This window comes from Bemisia tabaci, chromosome 4 (genome assembly GCF_918797505.1).
Source record: "Bemisia tabaci chromosome 4, PGI_BMITA_v3".
Lineage (NCBI taxonomy): Eukaryota > Metazoa > Arthropoda > Insecta > Hemiptera > Aleyrodidae > Bemisia > Bemisia tabaci.
The window spans coordinates 59,426,259-59,445,339 of record NC_092796.1 but is presented as its reverse complement, the minus strand read 5'-3'; the positions used below and the strand labels follow the sequence as shown (position 1 = coordinate 59,445,339).

Genomic DNA, 19,081 nt, shown 5'->3' with positions numbered 1-19,081 from the left:
TTATAGCCTGCAGGGGCTTAATTGCGTGGCGAAGTTACAAAATTTCATTTTATATTTAATTCATTAATTCAAAATTAATTCAAAATTCGCTGTTTTCAAACCGCCTTTCATTCTTTATAATTTGACACAAATTTTCTGAAATTTTTCATGCATAGCACACGCTCATCGATGAATGGGAAAATGAGTTTTCAGGTGAAACGTCGAAACATAGCAATGCAACTAGGCTACAATCGATCTCATCCCTTCATTGAAATACTCTGGGACGATAGCTCGAGGGTATCTAACAATACTCTTTCTTTCTTTGCGTATGACAGTGTCCAAATGAGCCTCTGGCACCTCGACGGCAAGTGATTCATTCTGCACTAGCTCATCGCGGAGGAGCTGCCTTACCTGTAATCAGCACAGTACACAGGCACCATGCACAAATATTTAAGGCATCCAGAAATTATCTCCTTATCAGGCAAGCCCAGTTAGTGCTTCCTTTCCTGATACTCCGGGATCTGGATCGCGTCAGGATTTAGCGCAAGCTATAAATGCTCTTGGGCAATAGTTTTTATAGCATACGTTCCCATCGGTTACCATCCTTCACTCTTTTCGCCCGTTCAAAATGGTAAGGATCCCCGATCGTTTCCTCGGTGCGCGGAAAAAGTGTTTTTTAAATCCCTCTCTCGTGGATAATATCTAACAGTGCCCAGCTCGGGAAAAATCGAAATTGCGTTTTTTGTGGCGAAGTGTTTTAAAGGATACGAGCATCTTTTACTTTTCCACAATTTTTCATTTCCATTTTTCACTTACAAGATTGACACGAATTTTGTTCATTTTACGAGAAGCGCAACATTGGAAAATGAGAATTGCGTTCCACCGTGACTAAGTGTTCTGAAAGATCAAAGAAGTTTTTTTTTCCCCGACCAATTTTATTTATCCCCCCCCCCCCATTGTTCATTTTAAAGATAGACATAAAACTTCGTTTGATCCGAAAAAAGTTCAACTTCGAAGTCTACAAACACTGCATACTGTGCTATCAATGAGACGAGACATTTTATTTTTGGCTACAGGAATCAGCAGTGCAGAAAGCGTTTTCTTCCACCGAAAATTTTCGGCTAAATTCAGTTTATTTGTTTTAGGGAGTTATTTTCAGAGTTTGGCACTTTTCAAATATGCGATTAAGTACTCTCCTATGCAATTTTGATCTATATATAAAACGTGACTTTTGGAATCTCATCTTTTTTTCTCTCAGAACAATGCACCCGTCGCAATCGTGATCCGTGACCTTAGTCTAAAAAAAAAAAAAAAAAAAAAATTAACGGATATACCGACCAGAAATACCCTTTCTTCGAGACAGTGATAATTACTCCAGTCCTTTGGTTCATATATCCGTGATTAGCTCGCTGACCTTTAGTTAGTTAGTTGGTTAGCTAGTTAGTATATTTTAAGACATTCAGCGTCAGAGGCTATTAACGTCTTTACAGAGAATTTTGAAAATGGTAGTATGTACGAAAATTTAGATTTTTACATTAAGAGAGGTGAAGAGTTTCAGAATTTTGGTAGTAGGTACTTAATATTGGGTTCATCGCATGTAAGTGGGTCCAGTGGTGAAGCGTGAACGATTTATCGATTTTCGATATAACCCCATTTGAATCTATAGAAAAGAATCGATTATAAGGTGTCCGTTGCGAACACCCTGTTTATCGATCCTTTTTCATAGGTTTAAATGGCAGATCAATCGATGTATCGGAAAGCACGCTACGCCACTGTTTGGAGCGTACCAGGAAATCTGCCGTTCCTACTTCTTTCTGTTTAACGAAGTCACGAAATAACGAGTCATCTGGTGGAAAGGGCTCAAAAATACAAAAATACAATATAGCAATTATTATGAAAATCCAACCACCATTTGGATTCGCTAATATTTAAAAAAAAACTAAATATAAATGAATGAACAGAAAAAACCCCAGTCTTTAAGAAAAGTCTAGAAATCGACACTACAAGAAGCTCTCTCTATTTTTCTAGTTTCGCTCAACGTTGGCTTGTCTTCTACTCGGATTCTACTACATCACATTTTCCCAACAAGTTGGACATGAAGCAAGAGGTATGATGAGTTATTTTTTATATTATCATTAAATGGGAAACATATCGATTGTGAAATTGCAGAAATCCACATCTCGGTTTGCAGGGTTGCAGGCTTCCTGCCATACTTTATTTTTTACACGGAAAAAAATGAACGTCATTTTTTAAACATTTTAGTGATTTTGCTCCTCTACATAAAGAATATTCTGTGAGAATTTCAACCACGATATCGGTTCGGTCTCCTTTTTTAAAAAAATAATAGGATCGGAGATTTGGAAACATCGCAACCGAGATAGTATTTTTGCAGTTTCACCGTTGACATTTAGAAAATTCAACATCAGGTAACCAAGAAAAGCATTGAGAATAACATATTTCGAATAAATAATAATTTCCAGTAATCAAGCATACAGCACCGCGTGTATTTTTTATGAAAAGGCACTAATTTAGTAAACCTTTTAAAGTTGATTTTCAGATGCTGATTTCGATCAGAAATCAGAATCAACAAATTCGTAAATAAAATGGTCTTGATATCCCCGCTTATTCCCATGGTTTTGGCCTTGACAAACCCGATTTTATAGTATGTGCTTTTCTTGTTTTTTATACCGTTAAATTTAGCTATTACGTTGCGTTTCTCTTATCGAGCAACATAGTTGGCTTCCCTGGTAAAAATTGGCGATAGGAGCTGCGTTTCAAAATACCATAGGAGTTCTTAAAGCCGACTAAAGAAGGCTATTGAAAATCATATAGCTGGCTGTAGAAAGCGGAGCAAATCATAAAGCCGGGCTATACGAAGCTATAAAAAAGTGTATAGTCGGGCTATAGTTCCTATCGCCGGGTTTTACACTTTATCGCCATTGGCTATAAAAGGCTATAAGAAATTGTGTAGAAATTCGTGTGCTTTGGAAATCATGAAGTTTGATACGGAACTACCTTAATATTTACAAAACACACATTATATTTTCCTTTAAAACATATTTTTATTCATCAATTAAAATGAGAATAATCCATACAGAGTGTGCAGACATTTCAAAATCATGAGTTGAAAAACGCTGACTCCGCGAGATTAAATATTAGAGCCTAACACAAAGCGGGGCGGCGACGCACTGGCGCCTACAAACCTAACAGGGATACTTCACGCATTGCGCAATGCGTGAAGTATCCCTGTTAGGTTTGTAGGCGCTAATGCGCGTTTAACGCTCTCTGCCGGCCCGCCGCGCGGCGCCGCAGCGTGCCACGGCGTCTGAGGCAACTATTTCACACCAGAGGTATTGCACAGTATCATAAGAAATTGAAGGCGCTCCAACATATTAAGAATGACAGCCATCCCTCAAAAGTACGGAGCTTTTCTCGCAAAATAAATCAAGATACTATGGCACAAAAAGAGAGTGGTAGTCCAAAAACTAACTAAGTCCTAGTATCCGTATTTAGTAACGTTTAGCATAAACTTTATCGTCTGGCTGTTGCTTAATCGCCATCGGCTATGAAAGGCTGTAAAAAATTGTACAGCCGGCTACAGAAGCTATTGGAAATCTTACAGCCGGCTTTAGGTCTATGGTATTTTGGAACACAGATTCAACTGCCAATTTTTACCAGGGTTGATTTTTTCGAAATAATCAAATTGGAGGGATAATTCTATTACACCGAATAGAGATGTACAATTCTCCGAGATAAGTCATTTAGAGAGTTGTTCATCTATGATCGTGTCACAACCTGTGCATTAAATGTCATGAAAGAAACAGTTGGTTGTATACCCAAAGATTTCCAGGAGTAACTGACACGTGAATATGTTCGGCCGATACTAGATGTATTTTTTTTGTTATAGGTGTTGGTTTTTGGGACAACAAAACTTGCAATGGCTCAAATGGCGATGAAGGAATTTGCATGTCGAACCTCCAATGTGGTATGGTAAAAGGAAAACGTGTCGGAAATTGTGGATTATTTGGAGCTTGCTGTCAGGGTAAGTCTACCGTTACAGTCTGATTTCCGTGAAAAATTTCAATCTCGTACGATTCAAATGGGGAGAGAAAATTTACCAGGAGTTTAAAGCCTAAATTATATGTATTGTAAAGGTTACAAATTATTCTTCATCCATAAACGGATGCATGTTTACAGTGAAATTAAAGAATTTTAATGTGGGTAAACACAAATCATTATATTTTTCAAAAGAAAATTGCAACCGTCTTGAATAAATGAAATACATTTTCAAGTGGCATTTCACAACGTTGCAATGCACAGTCATGTCCCGCTGTCAATGGTCTCTTCTTTATTAAAAGACATCTTTAAAAACTATACCCACATCGATGCATTTGAAAAATAATTATCAGGGTATTCAGTTTTATGTACTCCCTGTATGACCGCTAGTCGCCATCTTTAACCCCTCCCCCCCCTCCTAATGCGCCTAATTTAGCAAAGTGAAATGAGAGGCTTCAACGTGTATTATACGGTTGTTTCCAATTCGCCTTCAGCTGCGTCCGCAGCAATTGTTGTTGCAAATATGTTGGGAGTGCTGATTTTAGCTCATTACATACTTGACTCTTTGAAGGCGTTTAACGTGCGAAAGTAGAGCACCCTGTTGGAAAACAACAGAAGTGAGATTCAACGAATCACTTAATCCCTACTTCGTTCGTGCTCCGACAGATAGCGCTGCTTGCGCACATGAAACGCCTTCAGAGAGTCGAGTATGTAATGAACTAAAATCAGAACGCACAACATATTCGTAAGAACAATTGCTGCAGACGCAGCAGAAGGCGAATTTTTCAGTTAAAATAAGAGTATGATAGGAAGCCTACATGTAAGGAGAGGGTATGTATTCGATCGACATGAATCGAACAAAAAATAAAAATGTGAACCGATCAACATCGATTCAATGGAAAAATAAATAGAAAAGCTGATCAAAATTATAAGGAAACTTGCATTTACTATGAAAATTTCGAATTGCGATAACTCGAAATTAGGATCAGTCAAAATTTTCAATTTTCGCGATTTCAAGTCCACATGTACCATAGACTCATCTCCTGCAAACCGTCTAACGGAACATTTTGTATGACATTCAATTCTAGTGCAAAGGTCTTGCAATCAAGAAACGGACCAGAAAGTCACTTTCTTCAACAGCCCCTCTACTTTCACAGAGTCGGACTGTAATTTGAAAATAAAATTGCAAAACAGGAGGATCGGTCAAATCCGGTAAGACAATTTTTTTTCAATTTTCTATTCATATACTATGATGTATCATTATGAAAACTGAAAGTAAAAAAGGATGACATAATTGACACAAATCACCTACAGTATTTTTCTTCGATGGGTGATCTGCAAAATTATTTATTAAAAACGAGGATGCTTGAAAATAAATGGGGATGCGATTTGTTGGGGTGAGAGCCAAAGGGGTTATTGCATCGCATCGTTGCAAAGCTTCACCGGACAACTAATTTCTTCATTCATTAACAAATACCTGTTCTACATCGCAAATTTCTTGGGATCTTTGTCGAATCGCAATCAAAATTAGAAAAGAAATGTCAGAAAAAAAGAGAAAAAATTGCAACCGTCTCTGAGAAAATGAATACACGGAAAAAAATGACTGTGCGCGGATAACCATCTTGGTTTTGTTAATTAAAAGTTGGTGCCGTATACATGAAAAAAATTGATAGAATAACCAACGGCATTGTATTGTCCACAACGTCTTTAGGGAAATCAATCATTTTCAATTAGTTACTACTAGCTATTACAAATCTGTTCACCGAGACAAAATTGATGGTAAACTGCTGCATCAAGTTGACTCATTGCACCAAAGAGTGCGCTTGCGCTTCACCTATCTTGTTTTTGGTTGATGCTACTCGGTTAAGTGGGCTCATTGAACTACAGAATGCGTTAGTGCAAATAATAAACTTGTTGATTATGAAGGTCACCATCTCAGATAACTCAAGTAAAGTATTTTGTTAGTAGTCTGCCCCGTCAATTTTTTACGCTTTACCAACATTGAGTCACCAAAGAAAGCAATCAGATATGAGCTTGTTGAAGCATAATATTTGTAACAGCTGATACAATGCTGATGATAGCAATTGATTGTAATTTAGATTATAACCTTAGTTCAGTTACTTTTTACTTCAAGCAAGTCTCTTCTATTTGTACTCAAGTCTCTTAATAAAACTATCATTAATTTCGTGGTAATAACGCTTTATAATTTAACAGGGCTGATTAGGGAAAGTATGTTGATAAATTTTCAAGAATTCATATTCAACCCACCTTGTGTGACTGATAAGCGTGTAATAATATGTTCGTGGAACGTACTCCTTTTCCCGTCCCTGGCTCGGGCGACGGTAAAGTCGCCGCAAAACTATATGACTTCGCACAATTAATTATTCTTGACTCTGCTCGGTTTTAATGATAATTAAAGGGCATTTATTACAACAATTCAGGAACTCGGACAATGTGAAATTTTTCACTGATTTAAAAAAAAAAAAAAGGATTAAAACGAACTAAAATATTCATCAAAACCAAAAATTATTTCATTCTAAAAGTAAAGTATACCTCATATCGTAATTTTTGAGGGGAAAAATAAAACTAACACTAATAGGAGGAAAAAATAGGGCCGCGAAGCGGCTCATTGATGGCGCGGAGCGCCTTCAGGGGGTTGGACCGCGTAGCGGTCAGGGGGCATAGCCCCCTAGTATTTGACTATTTGCCTAGGCATTTGACAAAATGCCTAATTTTACTATTTGCCTGCGACATATCGATTGCAGTGTTTGAAAATGTCTTTCCTCCCCCCTCCTCTTGACACCAAGTTTTACGGAAATCCGACGAGCAGGTACCGAGATAGAGTTTTAGGCACCCCGCCACCTTGGTTTTTCGAATTTTCGAAATTAGACTAAAAATTCGAATTTAATCGATGGAATGGGAGCCGATGTATCAACTTAGGCTACGTCCGCCGTCTTAAATTTTCAAATTCAGAAAATTCAACTTGAAACGCATCATACCCAAAATATAAGCTCAGATTCGGCTTCCTCGTGAAAAACCGATGCTATTTCATGTATCATATGTTACCATAGCATAAAGAAAAGAGGGTAGGCACAGAATTCAAACGTTTGAGCTACGCCGCCAGGCGCCAGGCGCCAAGCATTTGGTTCGTCCGTTTCCGAGAAAACAAACTTCTTCTTACTCATCAGCTGACCCACTCCGAATCACCCATGTTGCCACGTCGGACTGATATGTTAGAATCTACACGCCTACGTTAATCTCTTTCCTTCATGATATGGTGACATATGATACATGAAATTGCATCGATTTTTCACGAGGAAGCCGAATCATGGCGTTTTAAGTCAAATTTTCTTTTATCTATTTTAAAGCACTCAGGAAAATTTGCGGAAACTCATTAGAATAACAGTGTGTATTCTTTTAAAACATCGATCAAAAATAAAACATTGATGGTATTTGGATCCATTAATCTCCGAGATAACTTGAACACGGTTGTTCTACAACTTTTTACGTATGTTGTTTTCTTCCGCATTGGTTGTCGGCAGCGTAGCGGCCAAAGGCTCCTGGTACTAATAATAGTTTTCAAAATCAATTTTTTTTCTACATTCAAAATTCCAAGGAAATGGCAGAAATTTATCAATTGTTACTAATGTTTTAACAATGTTTCTTGTCAATTGTATGCTGTCGTTAAGCTAAACATCCCAGGTTTACCAGTAGGCTAGGCATGCACTATATTTAACACCATGTCAAGGCTTCAGTACTTTAGAGGGGTAATTTTTTTATTTTCTATTCTACATAATCCCACTTGTTCAAGAAAGTAGCCTGGGTTTATTTGTCCAATGCTAGAAGCACTTTAGCCAATCATAAAAATAATCCTAGTTTGAAAATTTTGAATTGATTCTTGACATGAATGAAAAGAAGAAAAAATAGATAAATAAAATGCAGTTATAAATAACAACGAAGAGATATTTAATGAAGTATAAAAATTAAAATGAAGTGACTGAATCAAAGTAAAAAAATAAAAAATTGCAAGAAATAAAATAAAGTACTTAAGTAACGGTAAAATACACGGAAGAAATAAAGAATAAATAATCAAAGAAATATAATATTAAGTAAAGAAAAAAAATAAAGTAAAAAATTTAAAATGAAGTAACGAAATAAAATAAAGTAAAAAAACTGAAATAACGTTAAAAAATGAAATGAAATACAAAAATTAGAAAAATGAATGAACCAATCTAAGTATGTAGATTGAATATCCTATTTTCCGTTCAAATCGAAGCTATGTACAGGTTTTTCGGTCAAGATTCTCATCATACTGTAGAGCTCAATCGTTAGTCTTCGCTAGGTTAGATAGGTCCCAGGTCCAATCCCCGCGATAGGCAAAAAAATTTGATAGGTCGGATACAACTACAGCACCTCACAATAAGCACAGTAGTCTCATTTTACTCGATTTCGAAATTAATTTACGCGATTAACCCTTTTCCACCGTCTGCTGCGAACCCCGACATTGCACACCTTTATATTCAATTTTTTTAGCTGTACGTTTCACATGAAAATACTCCTCTTTATGGCTAAAAACACAAAATATTAGGTTCTCCTTGCTTTCATGATTGATACACTAAACATCCGGATGGGTCAGTTTACCATCTTTGAAGGTCTATCTTAGCAACGTTGTGCGGGACGTCTACGGAGGACGGCGTGCCCGCCCAGCAGTGTTGGTGCGAATTACCATCTTTGTTGTCGACGCCTACCTGACCGCGGTTTGAGGTTTCTAACCATCATAGTCCAGGCGCCTGGTAAGTCTACCTGGAATTTTGGGTACACAGCGATTTTTTTGGCTTACTTTATGTTTTTTGGGTCGCTGAATCCGAATCTGAAGTTTCCTACCGCGTATCTGGTGAGCATTTTCCGCCATTTTGAAAAAATGGCCTAAAAAGGCCTTTTTTTGCGGTTTTTTTTATATAGCGGCTACGCATGAGAGAAAATCCCGGATTTAGCTGATGTTTTGAATAGCTGACAAAATTTGGAAGAAAATGGTATATAAATATGCTAGGTTTGCTCAAAAATTGATGAACCTCGGATCTCGGAACTTTGGAACGCTTCGGAACTTAGCTGACCGCGGCGAGCCGGATCACGCGTTAACGGGTGCGCCGCGAAAACGTGAATGGGCGCGATGTTCACGATGCTGTATCTTCCTCAATTTTTAAGCAAACCTAGCATATGTATACACTATTTTCTTCCAAATTTTGTCAGCTATTCAAAACATTAGCTAAATCCGGGATTTTTTCTCATGCGTAGCCGCTACATAAAAAAACCGTAAAAAAAGGCCTTTTTAGGCCATTTTTTCACAATAGCGGAAAATGCTCACCAGATACGCGGTAGGAAACTTCAGATTCGGATTCAGCGACCCAAAAAACATAAAGTAAGCCAAAAAAATCGCTGTGTACCCAAAATTCCAGGTAGCCTCATTTTTAGCTACCAGGCGCCTGGACTATCATACATTTGTGCTCGTAGCAAAATTGTTCTCAGGGGTCGAATCTGGGAATCCAAGATGGTAAATGTCACCTACTATCTGGCTATAAGCACCAAAGATATTTTTTCCGTGTAGGTCGTCAAAGAAAACTTTCTGACGTGTCAATACAATTCAGTCAATCAAACTCTCGCCCTTTCATTTGACATCATTGTTCTCGGGGTGACGGCTCGCGGTGTAATAATTATTTGAGGGATTTGGAGGACAAGCCGCATAAGTGCAGTTTTTGAAAATTATGAGATATTAATGATTTCAACTGTAAAACTAGTGTTAATGCATAATAATCTGAGAAAAATTCGCTCCCAAATTCCAATTTTTAAGCATCAAAAAGTCAGTTTGAACTTTCTTTCCGCTATAAGGATCCATGTAAGTTCGAAAGTTCAAACACGTATTTTTCGAAAGCTGCACTTTTGCGCTTTGTTCTCCAAGCCCCTGAATTCTGCATGCTGCAAGAGCCGTTGAAATAGTTATAACTGTATAGGGGCATCGAAATATCATCATGGATTAGATTTAATGTCAAATGCAGCCTACTTATGTGAAGCTCACTAACAAGTCCATTTTTCATTTTCGTTTTATTTACAAATATATGTGAGGCAATTATTGAATGTCATTAATTACTTAGTGTCTTACCGCTTCCCTCTCTCATAATCATGTTTCCCTCTTGATTTTAGAGTCGATTTTCTGAAAATGGTCCTAAGGCAACCGAGCAATAAGACTTCTTCGTTTACTTGCATCGACGACACATTCACAGTTACACCTAGCGTTGGTTTACCAGCTTTATGCGGAGTCAATGATGGCCAACATAGTAAGTATAGTTACACTCTAAAGTCCTTATTCTGAGACAGGGATGAGATGTTAGGACAATTTGGGGGAAAGAGAGGAGGAAAAAATTGCCCCCTCTGTTACATTGTCCATTTGATTGAAAAAAGGGACTGTTGAACAAGTTTATGCTATACGGAACTATATGGATGGTGAAACTATCAAAGCACGTATCTCATTTACGGCGTTTAAAAATCTCCGCTCCTGTTTTACTGTTTTAAAGGAGAACAATGCAATATTATTCCTTAAAATTTTCTCAGAATTTGCTTCCCACAGAGACGAAAAATAACGGAGGTTTCTAAGAATTGGCGATGCGTGGTTTTCTATTTAAAAAATAAAGTATGATGGGAAGTCTGCAAGGCCGCAAACCGAGGTACGCGTTTTTGGAGTTTGACCATCGCTATGCGCAAACAGATTAAATTAAAAGGAACTTCGAGCATTCGGTACAAATCAAATGCACGAAGCTCTGATTTTTCTAGGGAGTAGATTTTTCAAAATGTCGTTTCCCGACGTCCTCCCTTTTACTGTCAGGAAAAAATCATGTTTCTACTAGTTCCACCCATGTCAGTATCTTGTTAAATGCAGATAGCTAATTAATATCAGTTTAGTACTACCCGCATCTAACACTTCACTTGATTTTACAGTTTACATCAATGTCAATGCAAGCAAGCCAGGCTATAACTCGGCTGAGCTCAAATTTCACATAGCCAAAAGAAGCAACAACTCTGAGCAAGCGTCGTGGTCTTTGAAGATCACGCAGTTGGAGGTTCCGCCAAGGAATGTGCAGAGCCCTGCTTTCGACGCCGACTGGGACATCAACAGCATTTTCAGCGATTTCAGTCTCAATCCCACCGGAGGAATCACCACGAAGCGTGGCCAAAACAAGCAACGACTCCGTTTCATTTTGAGGGTGTCAGATTATGATAAAGTCGGTGAGTATTAAGCTCTCAGAGCGACCCTCGTCTAAATCGTATTGAAAATAGTCATACTTGGACCGCGTTTAGCAGAAAGGGACCAAGCCACATCAGCTATTGCCAAATGTAACTGGGTAATATAACTTTTCACAAGAGAACGTTTGTGCATACATTTGAAAATTTTAAGGAATTTGCTTCGTACTATGCTAAAAATTCCCTAAAACGTGCACAAAAACTTGCACAACTTTTTTCACGCCAAAAGTTAAATTGCCCATTTAAATGTAGCAATATAGCTGATGTGGCTTGGTTCCTTTCTGCTCAACGCGGTATACTTAACCCTCTATGGCATGGATCTCTATGAATTTCGGATCTTGAATTCTAGGGGGACACGAATCCATTTTGCTGCTTGCATAAAATACATAGAGTACCTATACCGATTTCTTTTCAAAATTTTTAATTTTTGGGAATCAGCCATTCGAGAAAAGAAAAAAAAAACTAATGAAAATTTGCGAAGTCATGCCACAGAGGAAAGATTTAATTTTTATAAACCCAAAAAATACATTACTATTACGAATTCGAGACACTATGCCGCATAGGTTAAGTGAGGCAGGAGAGGTAGTTTTAATTCATTTCTTTTCTTCCTTTATTTATTTAGGTATTATTAAATTTGAGTTAGGCACTCCTTTACGTCTACAAACATTGCTTGTGATTCCTCCTTTAAAACAAGAGCACGTTCTAAATGGACGATGACGATGACGCCTGTCTGGATGCAACTATACGTGTTCCCTAGCTATCAAGGTTGCATACACAAACAATTGAAGGCGCTTTCACATGTTCTGCCGCAAGCTGAAAGTGTCTCTAAGTTTGCTACAAAACAGATATTGCCTTAACAGGTGCGAAAAATTTATCATCAGTGAAACTTTATCAATTCCCTCGGGTTAGGTTTGAATTTTCTCGATACCTAACTTTTGGATACTTGTTGCAAACTCTAGCTGTCGGCTATTTTTTTAAACTTGTCGGATTTTTCGCAATTTATTTCAATGAATTTTTTATTTTTTATTTGTATTTATTTATTTTTGCTTAAACCATTACCTAGTGATTTTTTTGAAAAAGGACAATGGCCATTGTGCAAAACCATGTTTGCGACGTTGCAAACGTTGCGACGTTTGCCCTGTCGTACCTAATTTTTTTTCTGTGGAAACTAGTCGAGGTAATATCTTGAAAAATTTAACTTCCTTGATTTTTTTTTATCTGCAAGCAGAATAGTGTGTAAGTGTATAAGTGCCAAGCCTTAAAATGACTTGTTTTTCCTCGAAAAATAAAATAGGAGCGGAAATTCTTAAACGTTGCAATGAATGTACGTCGTTTGGCACCTCGGCCAGCGATAATTATACTCGTATTTCATTGGAAGATTACGTAGCAACGTTCGAATGATTTTCCTTAGATGCGGTATAGAGTGAAGGGCGTGCGTATGCAAACAGAAAAACGGTGTAAAACATCATTAAGTATGTACTTATTTTAATCCAAAAATTCATGCTATTTATGTTTCACCTAGCACCTCCCGGTTGCTTGCAATACTATACGGCGAAGAGCGGAATGTACAAAAGCTTCAATTTGAACAACAACAATGGACCTCACCTGGCTAACCTGAACTACGCAATTTGCTTCAAAAAAGTTGACGGAGTGTGCGCAATAAAGTGAGTAAAATCGATATTATCATTTTTTCAGTAAGAAATGAACGTAAAAATAATGCAAGAACAAACATAAATGTGGTTAATAATTTTAACTTCCGCCGCCGCGCCACGCTGACCGCACTGTATTTGGACGTATTTCTGTCAAACGGAACTAAGCGTCATAAGGGGAGGAAGGTAGCGGGAGGCTTGAATTGTCGGCGGTAATACACGCCTATAATACACGGTAATATCCGTCCTACACTCGCAATGCTTTTCCATGGCGCTCAGTTCCGTTTGACAGAAATACGTCCATTTGGCGCAATGCGTGAAGTTTTCCTAATGTCTTGCAGGCGCTATGCGTTTCACGCCGACCGCCGCTGAACGCACTGTGTTTGACGCAATGCTTGAAGTATTCATGCAGTCTTGTAGGTGCTAATGTGTTGCATGCCGACCGCCGCTCAGTGGATTGTGTCAATTAGAGAGGTCGGACATGAAATTTATGACAAAAACTGCAAATGTTGACGTTTATTTCGTCTCATTTTAAAGTTTGAGGGGTGATACTGGAAGAAAATTTCACGAGAAAACCAATGGAACCACTTGCAGAGCATCAGATTGCTCTGTAAACGGAGTTAATGTGAGCGTTTAAAGTTTCCAAATTTTGTCCGACCTCTCTCATTGACTCGATTCACCGTGCGCCGCGCTGAGGGCTTCTCCTTTTCATCTCAAGTCCTCATCACCATTGCTCCCTACGCCGCGCCGCTCCATGCCAAATTGCGTGTTTGGTTCCTCTCTTAACTCGACTAATTAAAGGTGCTGTCTTTTGTGTCACCAAAATACGCTTTTCTCGTTTGCAATTTTTGCCGCCATGGGCCAAGGCCCATGTGGTCACTCCCTTAATCCGGCCCTGTCTGGGATCGCTCGAATCGGATTCTTTCCTTTAGGTCGATGAGAGGCGGATCCAGCAATTTGGCAACATCGGATTTCCTCCATTTAAACATAGGTACGATAAATAATCGATTATTGTCGGAGCACCTGGCCCCTCCAAGAATCGATGCATTTCCATAGGTTTAAATGGAGAAAAGACAATGTTGCCAATTTGCTGGATCCGCCAATGAGGTCGATTACCTATGGGTACACCTGTCCCCCAAGCGCATTTAAGTCAAGAAAATTAAGATACCAAAAATGATCTTAACAAATTTTTTCGAAATGTCACGGTTAGTAGGTTCATGCATGCACTACGGACCGGACCCTTTAAACGGTAAACAGCAAGTTACCTACCTAAGCATGAGTTACTTTTTTTTTTTTTTTTTTTTTTTTTTTTTTTTTTTTTTTTTTTTTAAAAAAAAGCTCTATAATACAGTGGACTCTCGATAATTCGAAATTGAAGGATATAGGTTTTTTCTTCGAAATAGCGAGGTTTCGAAATAAAGAGAGTTCGAATTAAAGAGATTCATGCGGAGGGATTTCGAATTAGAGAGGCTCGAATGTAGAGAGGCAAATGGACGGATTTACGTCAAAAGGAACCAAATATATCAGTTTATTTCTTCACGGAGGTGAAAATTACACTAAGTAATTATTAAGTAATGATTATTTATACTTAATTTTAAAATTATTAATTACATGTTTACATTTTGACAATCCTATCAGCTCTTTTAGACACCCAGGTACATAAACAGTTGACTTCGAATTGTAGAGGGAATGTACCGCCTTATTTCGAATTATAGAGGGAGGACCATATTTACTTCCCACACTTCGAATTACAGAGAGAATTTTCGTCGCAATTTCGAATTATAGAGGGTCAAGCCAGCTTAAAAATTTCGAAATAACGAGGGGAGAAAAATACATTGATTTTCTTCGAATTATCGAGAGATCTCCTAGGGAAACGGACTTTCCCTCGAATTAACGAGGTTTTCGAATTATCGAGAGTCCACTGTATACGGGAATCGCGGGGGGGGGGGGGGGGGGGGCTTAGGGACTGTTTAACTATTTGATATCTCACACCAAAATAATAAAATACCTATCCATCTTATATTTTTGTGAGCTACATACCTACATATTTTAATTTCCAGACATACGCCTGTTTTCTTTCAATTGTCTGGCAACAGCAATAATATGAAGGCGACAGACAGAGACTGCGACACTCAGAATGGGAACAACCTTCTCACAGAAGATTATTTGTTCGTTCCGGACGGAATAACCAGTGAAAATGTCAAGGCCTGTAAATTCTGTTACAATGCTCTTGGCTCCAACAATTCCGTTACAGGTGAGTACCTATTGCGCCTAGGAACGTAACATGCATAAATTAAATTGATTTCCTCATTTAATTTTTTCACTTTGATTACTGTGCTCAAACTGCCCTTATTCTCTCGCACAACGACGACGCATGAATGCAACGAGTAACACGTTTTATCAGAGGTCCGATCATCCCCCATTGATCGAAAAAAGTAAACCCGCTCCGGTTTTTTTCAATGCCGAGGTCAATGCAACTATTCGTGCTCTCGGGATGTCCGCGTTGCATATACGAAAGATTGCAGGCGCTCTTGTTTTCTCAGGCACGACGTATAACTGCGGTTTGTTGGTACTCAACGGTTTCTACTTGGCATTTACGATCGAGCTCATCATGAAAATCTTCGAAGTTCGAACTACCCGTGGTGGTTCACGATAGCGTTGCTGAATGGTGCAAATTTTTCACCAAAAACTTTTCCAAAAAAGCATGGCGTATGTCAATTTTGCAAATAGTCCGTGTAAATCCTTGTCAATTTTTCTCAACTTTAGACAAAGAATTTTTTCTTCTTCTTTTTTTGGTTGAGATTAGCGTCGAATTCTTCGTAGTTTGAGGCGTAAAATCGATTGCGCCAGATCCCGAGACAAGCCGATGCTTTCGGGAGCCCGAAACGAGTGTTTTTGACCGTCTTCGACTGTTTTTGACCGTTTCGCGCGCACCCACTTATCCGCTGATTGTGAGCTCCATTGAGCTCAAGGAGCATTTTAAACCAGAAAGTCGGACTCAGCGGGTCATTTTCAAGGAGACTATTTTCATTTCAACCAAATCAGAGAACTTCCGATCTTGAACCCAAAAAAGCGACGCCAAAAACGACCGTTTTTTGGCACAATTTGGGCCAGCGGGGATTTTTCTGAAACCGGGCCCAAACGATACCTTATGATACCCTATAAAACTCTGGTAAAAATTTTAGCTTGAGTATACGCACGGTTTTTGAGAAATGAGGGGGCAAAGTTGCCAAATCGCCACCATTCTGGACAGCATTTCTACAGCAAAAAGACGGGGAAAATGGACGAAAAAGTTACACCTTTGATGGGTTTCGACTGTAAATCGACGGTGAAACTACCAAACCACGTATCTCGGTTTGCGACGTCGCAGACTTCCTGTCATACTTTATTTTTTAAATGAAAAACTACTGAACATCCAGTCTTGAAAATTTCTGTGATTTTTCCTCTTTGTGCGGAGAAAACTCCGTGAAAATTTCAAGGAATGATATTGATTTGGTCTACTTCAAAAAAATAAAATGTGAGCGTAAATTTTTAAACACCGCAAACGAGATACGTGGTTTGGTAGTTTCACCGTCGAAATGTTCTCATTGGGCTCCCAAGCATTAAATGTGTTCAGTTTCAAAAATTTTGGTCGCACAGTGGTCTATAATGGGGAGAAATCGTCGACAAATCAGGATTCTTTGTCAAATTTTTAGAAATGGAGGTAAAATTGTCGGTCTGCTGCAGTTTTCATGGCTAACTATGTTCTTATCGGTCCTCGATGCATGAAATTGTGTTCAGCTTCACAAATGTACATCGCACAGTGGTCAAAAATGGGAGAATTAGTGGACAAATTCAGATCCTCTGTCAAACTTTTTAAAAATGAAGTGAAACTGTTGGTCCCCAGTAGACTTTCGATCCCGGAAAAAATTCTATAAATTTTTTTTGACTATTTAAATCTTTTTCTAATTTTTTCTCTCCATTTTTCCTTCTTTTTTTAAATTTCTGAAAGTTTGCATATTTTATTGAGATAATGCTACAAAGTCTATTCCATAACAACGTTCTATAAACAGTACGGTCTGGCATGTACTAATAATTGAAAAAATTAAAAACATGAATTTTTCCGGGATCTCAAGTCTACTGGGGACCAACAGTTTCACTTCATTTTTAAAAAGTTTGACAGAGGATCTTAATTTGTCCACTAATTCCCCTATTTTTGACCACTGTGCGATGTACCTACATTTGTGAAGCTGAACACAATTTCATGCATTGAGGACCGATAAGAACATTGTTAGCCATGAAAACTGCAGCAGACCGACAATTTTACTTCCATTTCTAAAAATTTGACAAAGAATCCTAATTTGTCGACGATTTCTCCCCATTATGGACCACTGTCGTGCGACCAAAATTTTTGAAACTGAACACAGTCAAATGCTTGGGAGCCCAATGAGAACATTTACAGCCGAGACCCATCAAAGGTGTAACTTTTCGTCCATTTTCTCAGGCTCAGATAGGTTCGTGCGTTTCTCAAATCATACTCTGAGATATAAAATTACAAGAGGTACGCGTAACGCACACCACCTGAGGCGAGAAGCGTTTCGGGCGGCTGAACCACGACGTCGTTAGGGGGCGTAGCCCCCCAGTCATTGATAAAGTGGCGATTTCCCATGCTTAACATACTAAAATGTTACATTAGAAATCTAGAAAAAAAAAGAGATTATTATTCGAGTGAAAACCTCACTCATTTTTCATTCAGTTTAAGGGCGTTTAATAAGGGTGGGTATTAATTCCGAAAAATTTGAGCTAAATAGCGCAGTATAAGTACTTAGGAGTTCTTGATTTTTGGCAGATCTAAGATATACTTTTTTGAAATGTACCTGTCGAAATTTTGATCGAATTGGACTTTGCCTACATAAATCACGTCTCACCTATGTTTCAGCACGGAGTCGTGGGCCTCAATTCGTGACTTTCATGTCTGATGATAAAATTGGAGATGACGAGACACTCAAAGAGCTTGGCTTTTCCATGAATTATGAGTTCATAGACGATTCTTGCTAGGCATTGGAAATGCTGGAATTACTGATGCAACCAGGGACTTCAATCCATTAAGATGTCTTGGAAACATTTCTCCCTGTCATCTTTCAGAATGGTTAAGAATTTCTGTAGATGTCCTCTGAACCGTCCTGAAGACTTACTTTGATACGTCCAGGAGGGTCATAATGCAACTCACTACCATTATGTAGTTAAATGGATCTTGTTTTAAGGTATCTTACATTTATTTGCGACATGATATGAATTAAAAAATAGTCTATGAATAACATATACTCAGTTCTACCATTTCTGAAATTACTTACTTATGAACTGAAGCTAGAAAAGGGCTGAGGTCACATTTTAGAAAGAACTGATTATGAGAACTGAACTGAACTGATTATTAGAAGAACTTATTTTGAGCACAACTGAGAACTTTCTTCCTCCTGCTCACAATTATTACTTACAGCTCATGAAAAAGATTACATAATGGATACACACTAGGGCCTAAAAATCTCATTTTTTCCCTCTATGCCATATGGAAAAAAATCTTCGACCTACATTTTTCAGTTATAATAACTAGGCATCTCCTTTTCCCTGTCTTAATTATGAGGCATCTCCTTTTCCCTGTCTTAATTATGAGCGTGACTCACAGTCAGTGCCCTCTGCGTACTTATTAAACACACTTCATCAATGTGAAAAGTGCATAAAAGAGAAAATTGCATTAATGCCACTTAGAGGACTCAAAAACAAATCATTGATGAAAGATAGTCTGTAAAATTATGTCTTAATTAAGCAAGTTAAATTGAATAATCGCTGAAAATTACCCATGTACTTTAGGTATTTGTACAAAAATGACTAAAAATACCTTCTCTCAGTATGTATAGAAAAATACCCATTGCCAAACGCTGAGGGCCATAATGTATTTTTCAAATCAATTTAAACATCTTGCAGTGAATATGTTGTTTCTTTTCTTTTCAGTTCCACTATCCCTATGCTGATACTTTTAACTCTGAAATGTAGGAGATGCTAAACAAAATAGAGCACTGAGGTTCCTTTAGCACCAATTCTCTCATCACCTCATGTATTATTATGTA

General features: G+C 38.1%; 1 protein-coding gene across 1 annotated transcript; it reads left to right on the top strand.

Annotated features, from left to right (window-relative positions):
• The first annotated feature begins 463 nt into the window (after window positions 1-463).
• LOC109042576 (uncharacterized) lies at window positions 464-18,942 on the top strand. The gene is made up of 9 exons (XM_019059396.2): window positions 464-610; window positions 2,008-2,086; window positions 3,887-4,021; window positions 5,124-5,247; window positions 10,234-10,367; window positions 11,026-11,313; window positions 12,851-12,992; window positions 15,038-15,231; window positions 17,896-18,942. The coding sequence occupies exons 1-9, from the start codon at window positions 608-610 to the stop codon at window positions 18,012-18,014; spliced, it is 1,218 nt and encodes a 405-aa protein (XP_018914941.2). The 5' UTR covers window positions 464-607; the 3' UTR covers window positions 18,015-18,942.
• The last annotated feature ends 139 nt before the right edge of the window (window positions 18,943-19,081 follow it).

What these genes read in the sequence shown, in the direction of transcription:
- LOC109042576 (XM_019059396.2), top strand. An exon ending in AGTTGGACATGAAGCAAGAG is followed by an intron (nt 2,087 to 3,886) that starts GTATGATGAGTT and finishes TTTTTGTTATAG; the next exon opens with GTGTTGGTTTTTGGGACAAC. An exon ending in AGTCAATGATGGCCAACATA is followed by an intron (nt 10,368 to 11,025) that starts GTAAGTATAGTT and finishes TTGATTTTACAG; the next exon opens with TTTACATCAATGTCAATGCA.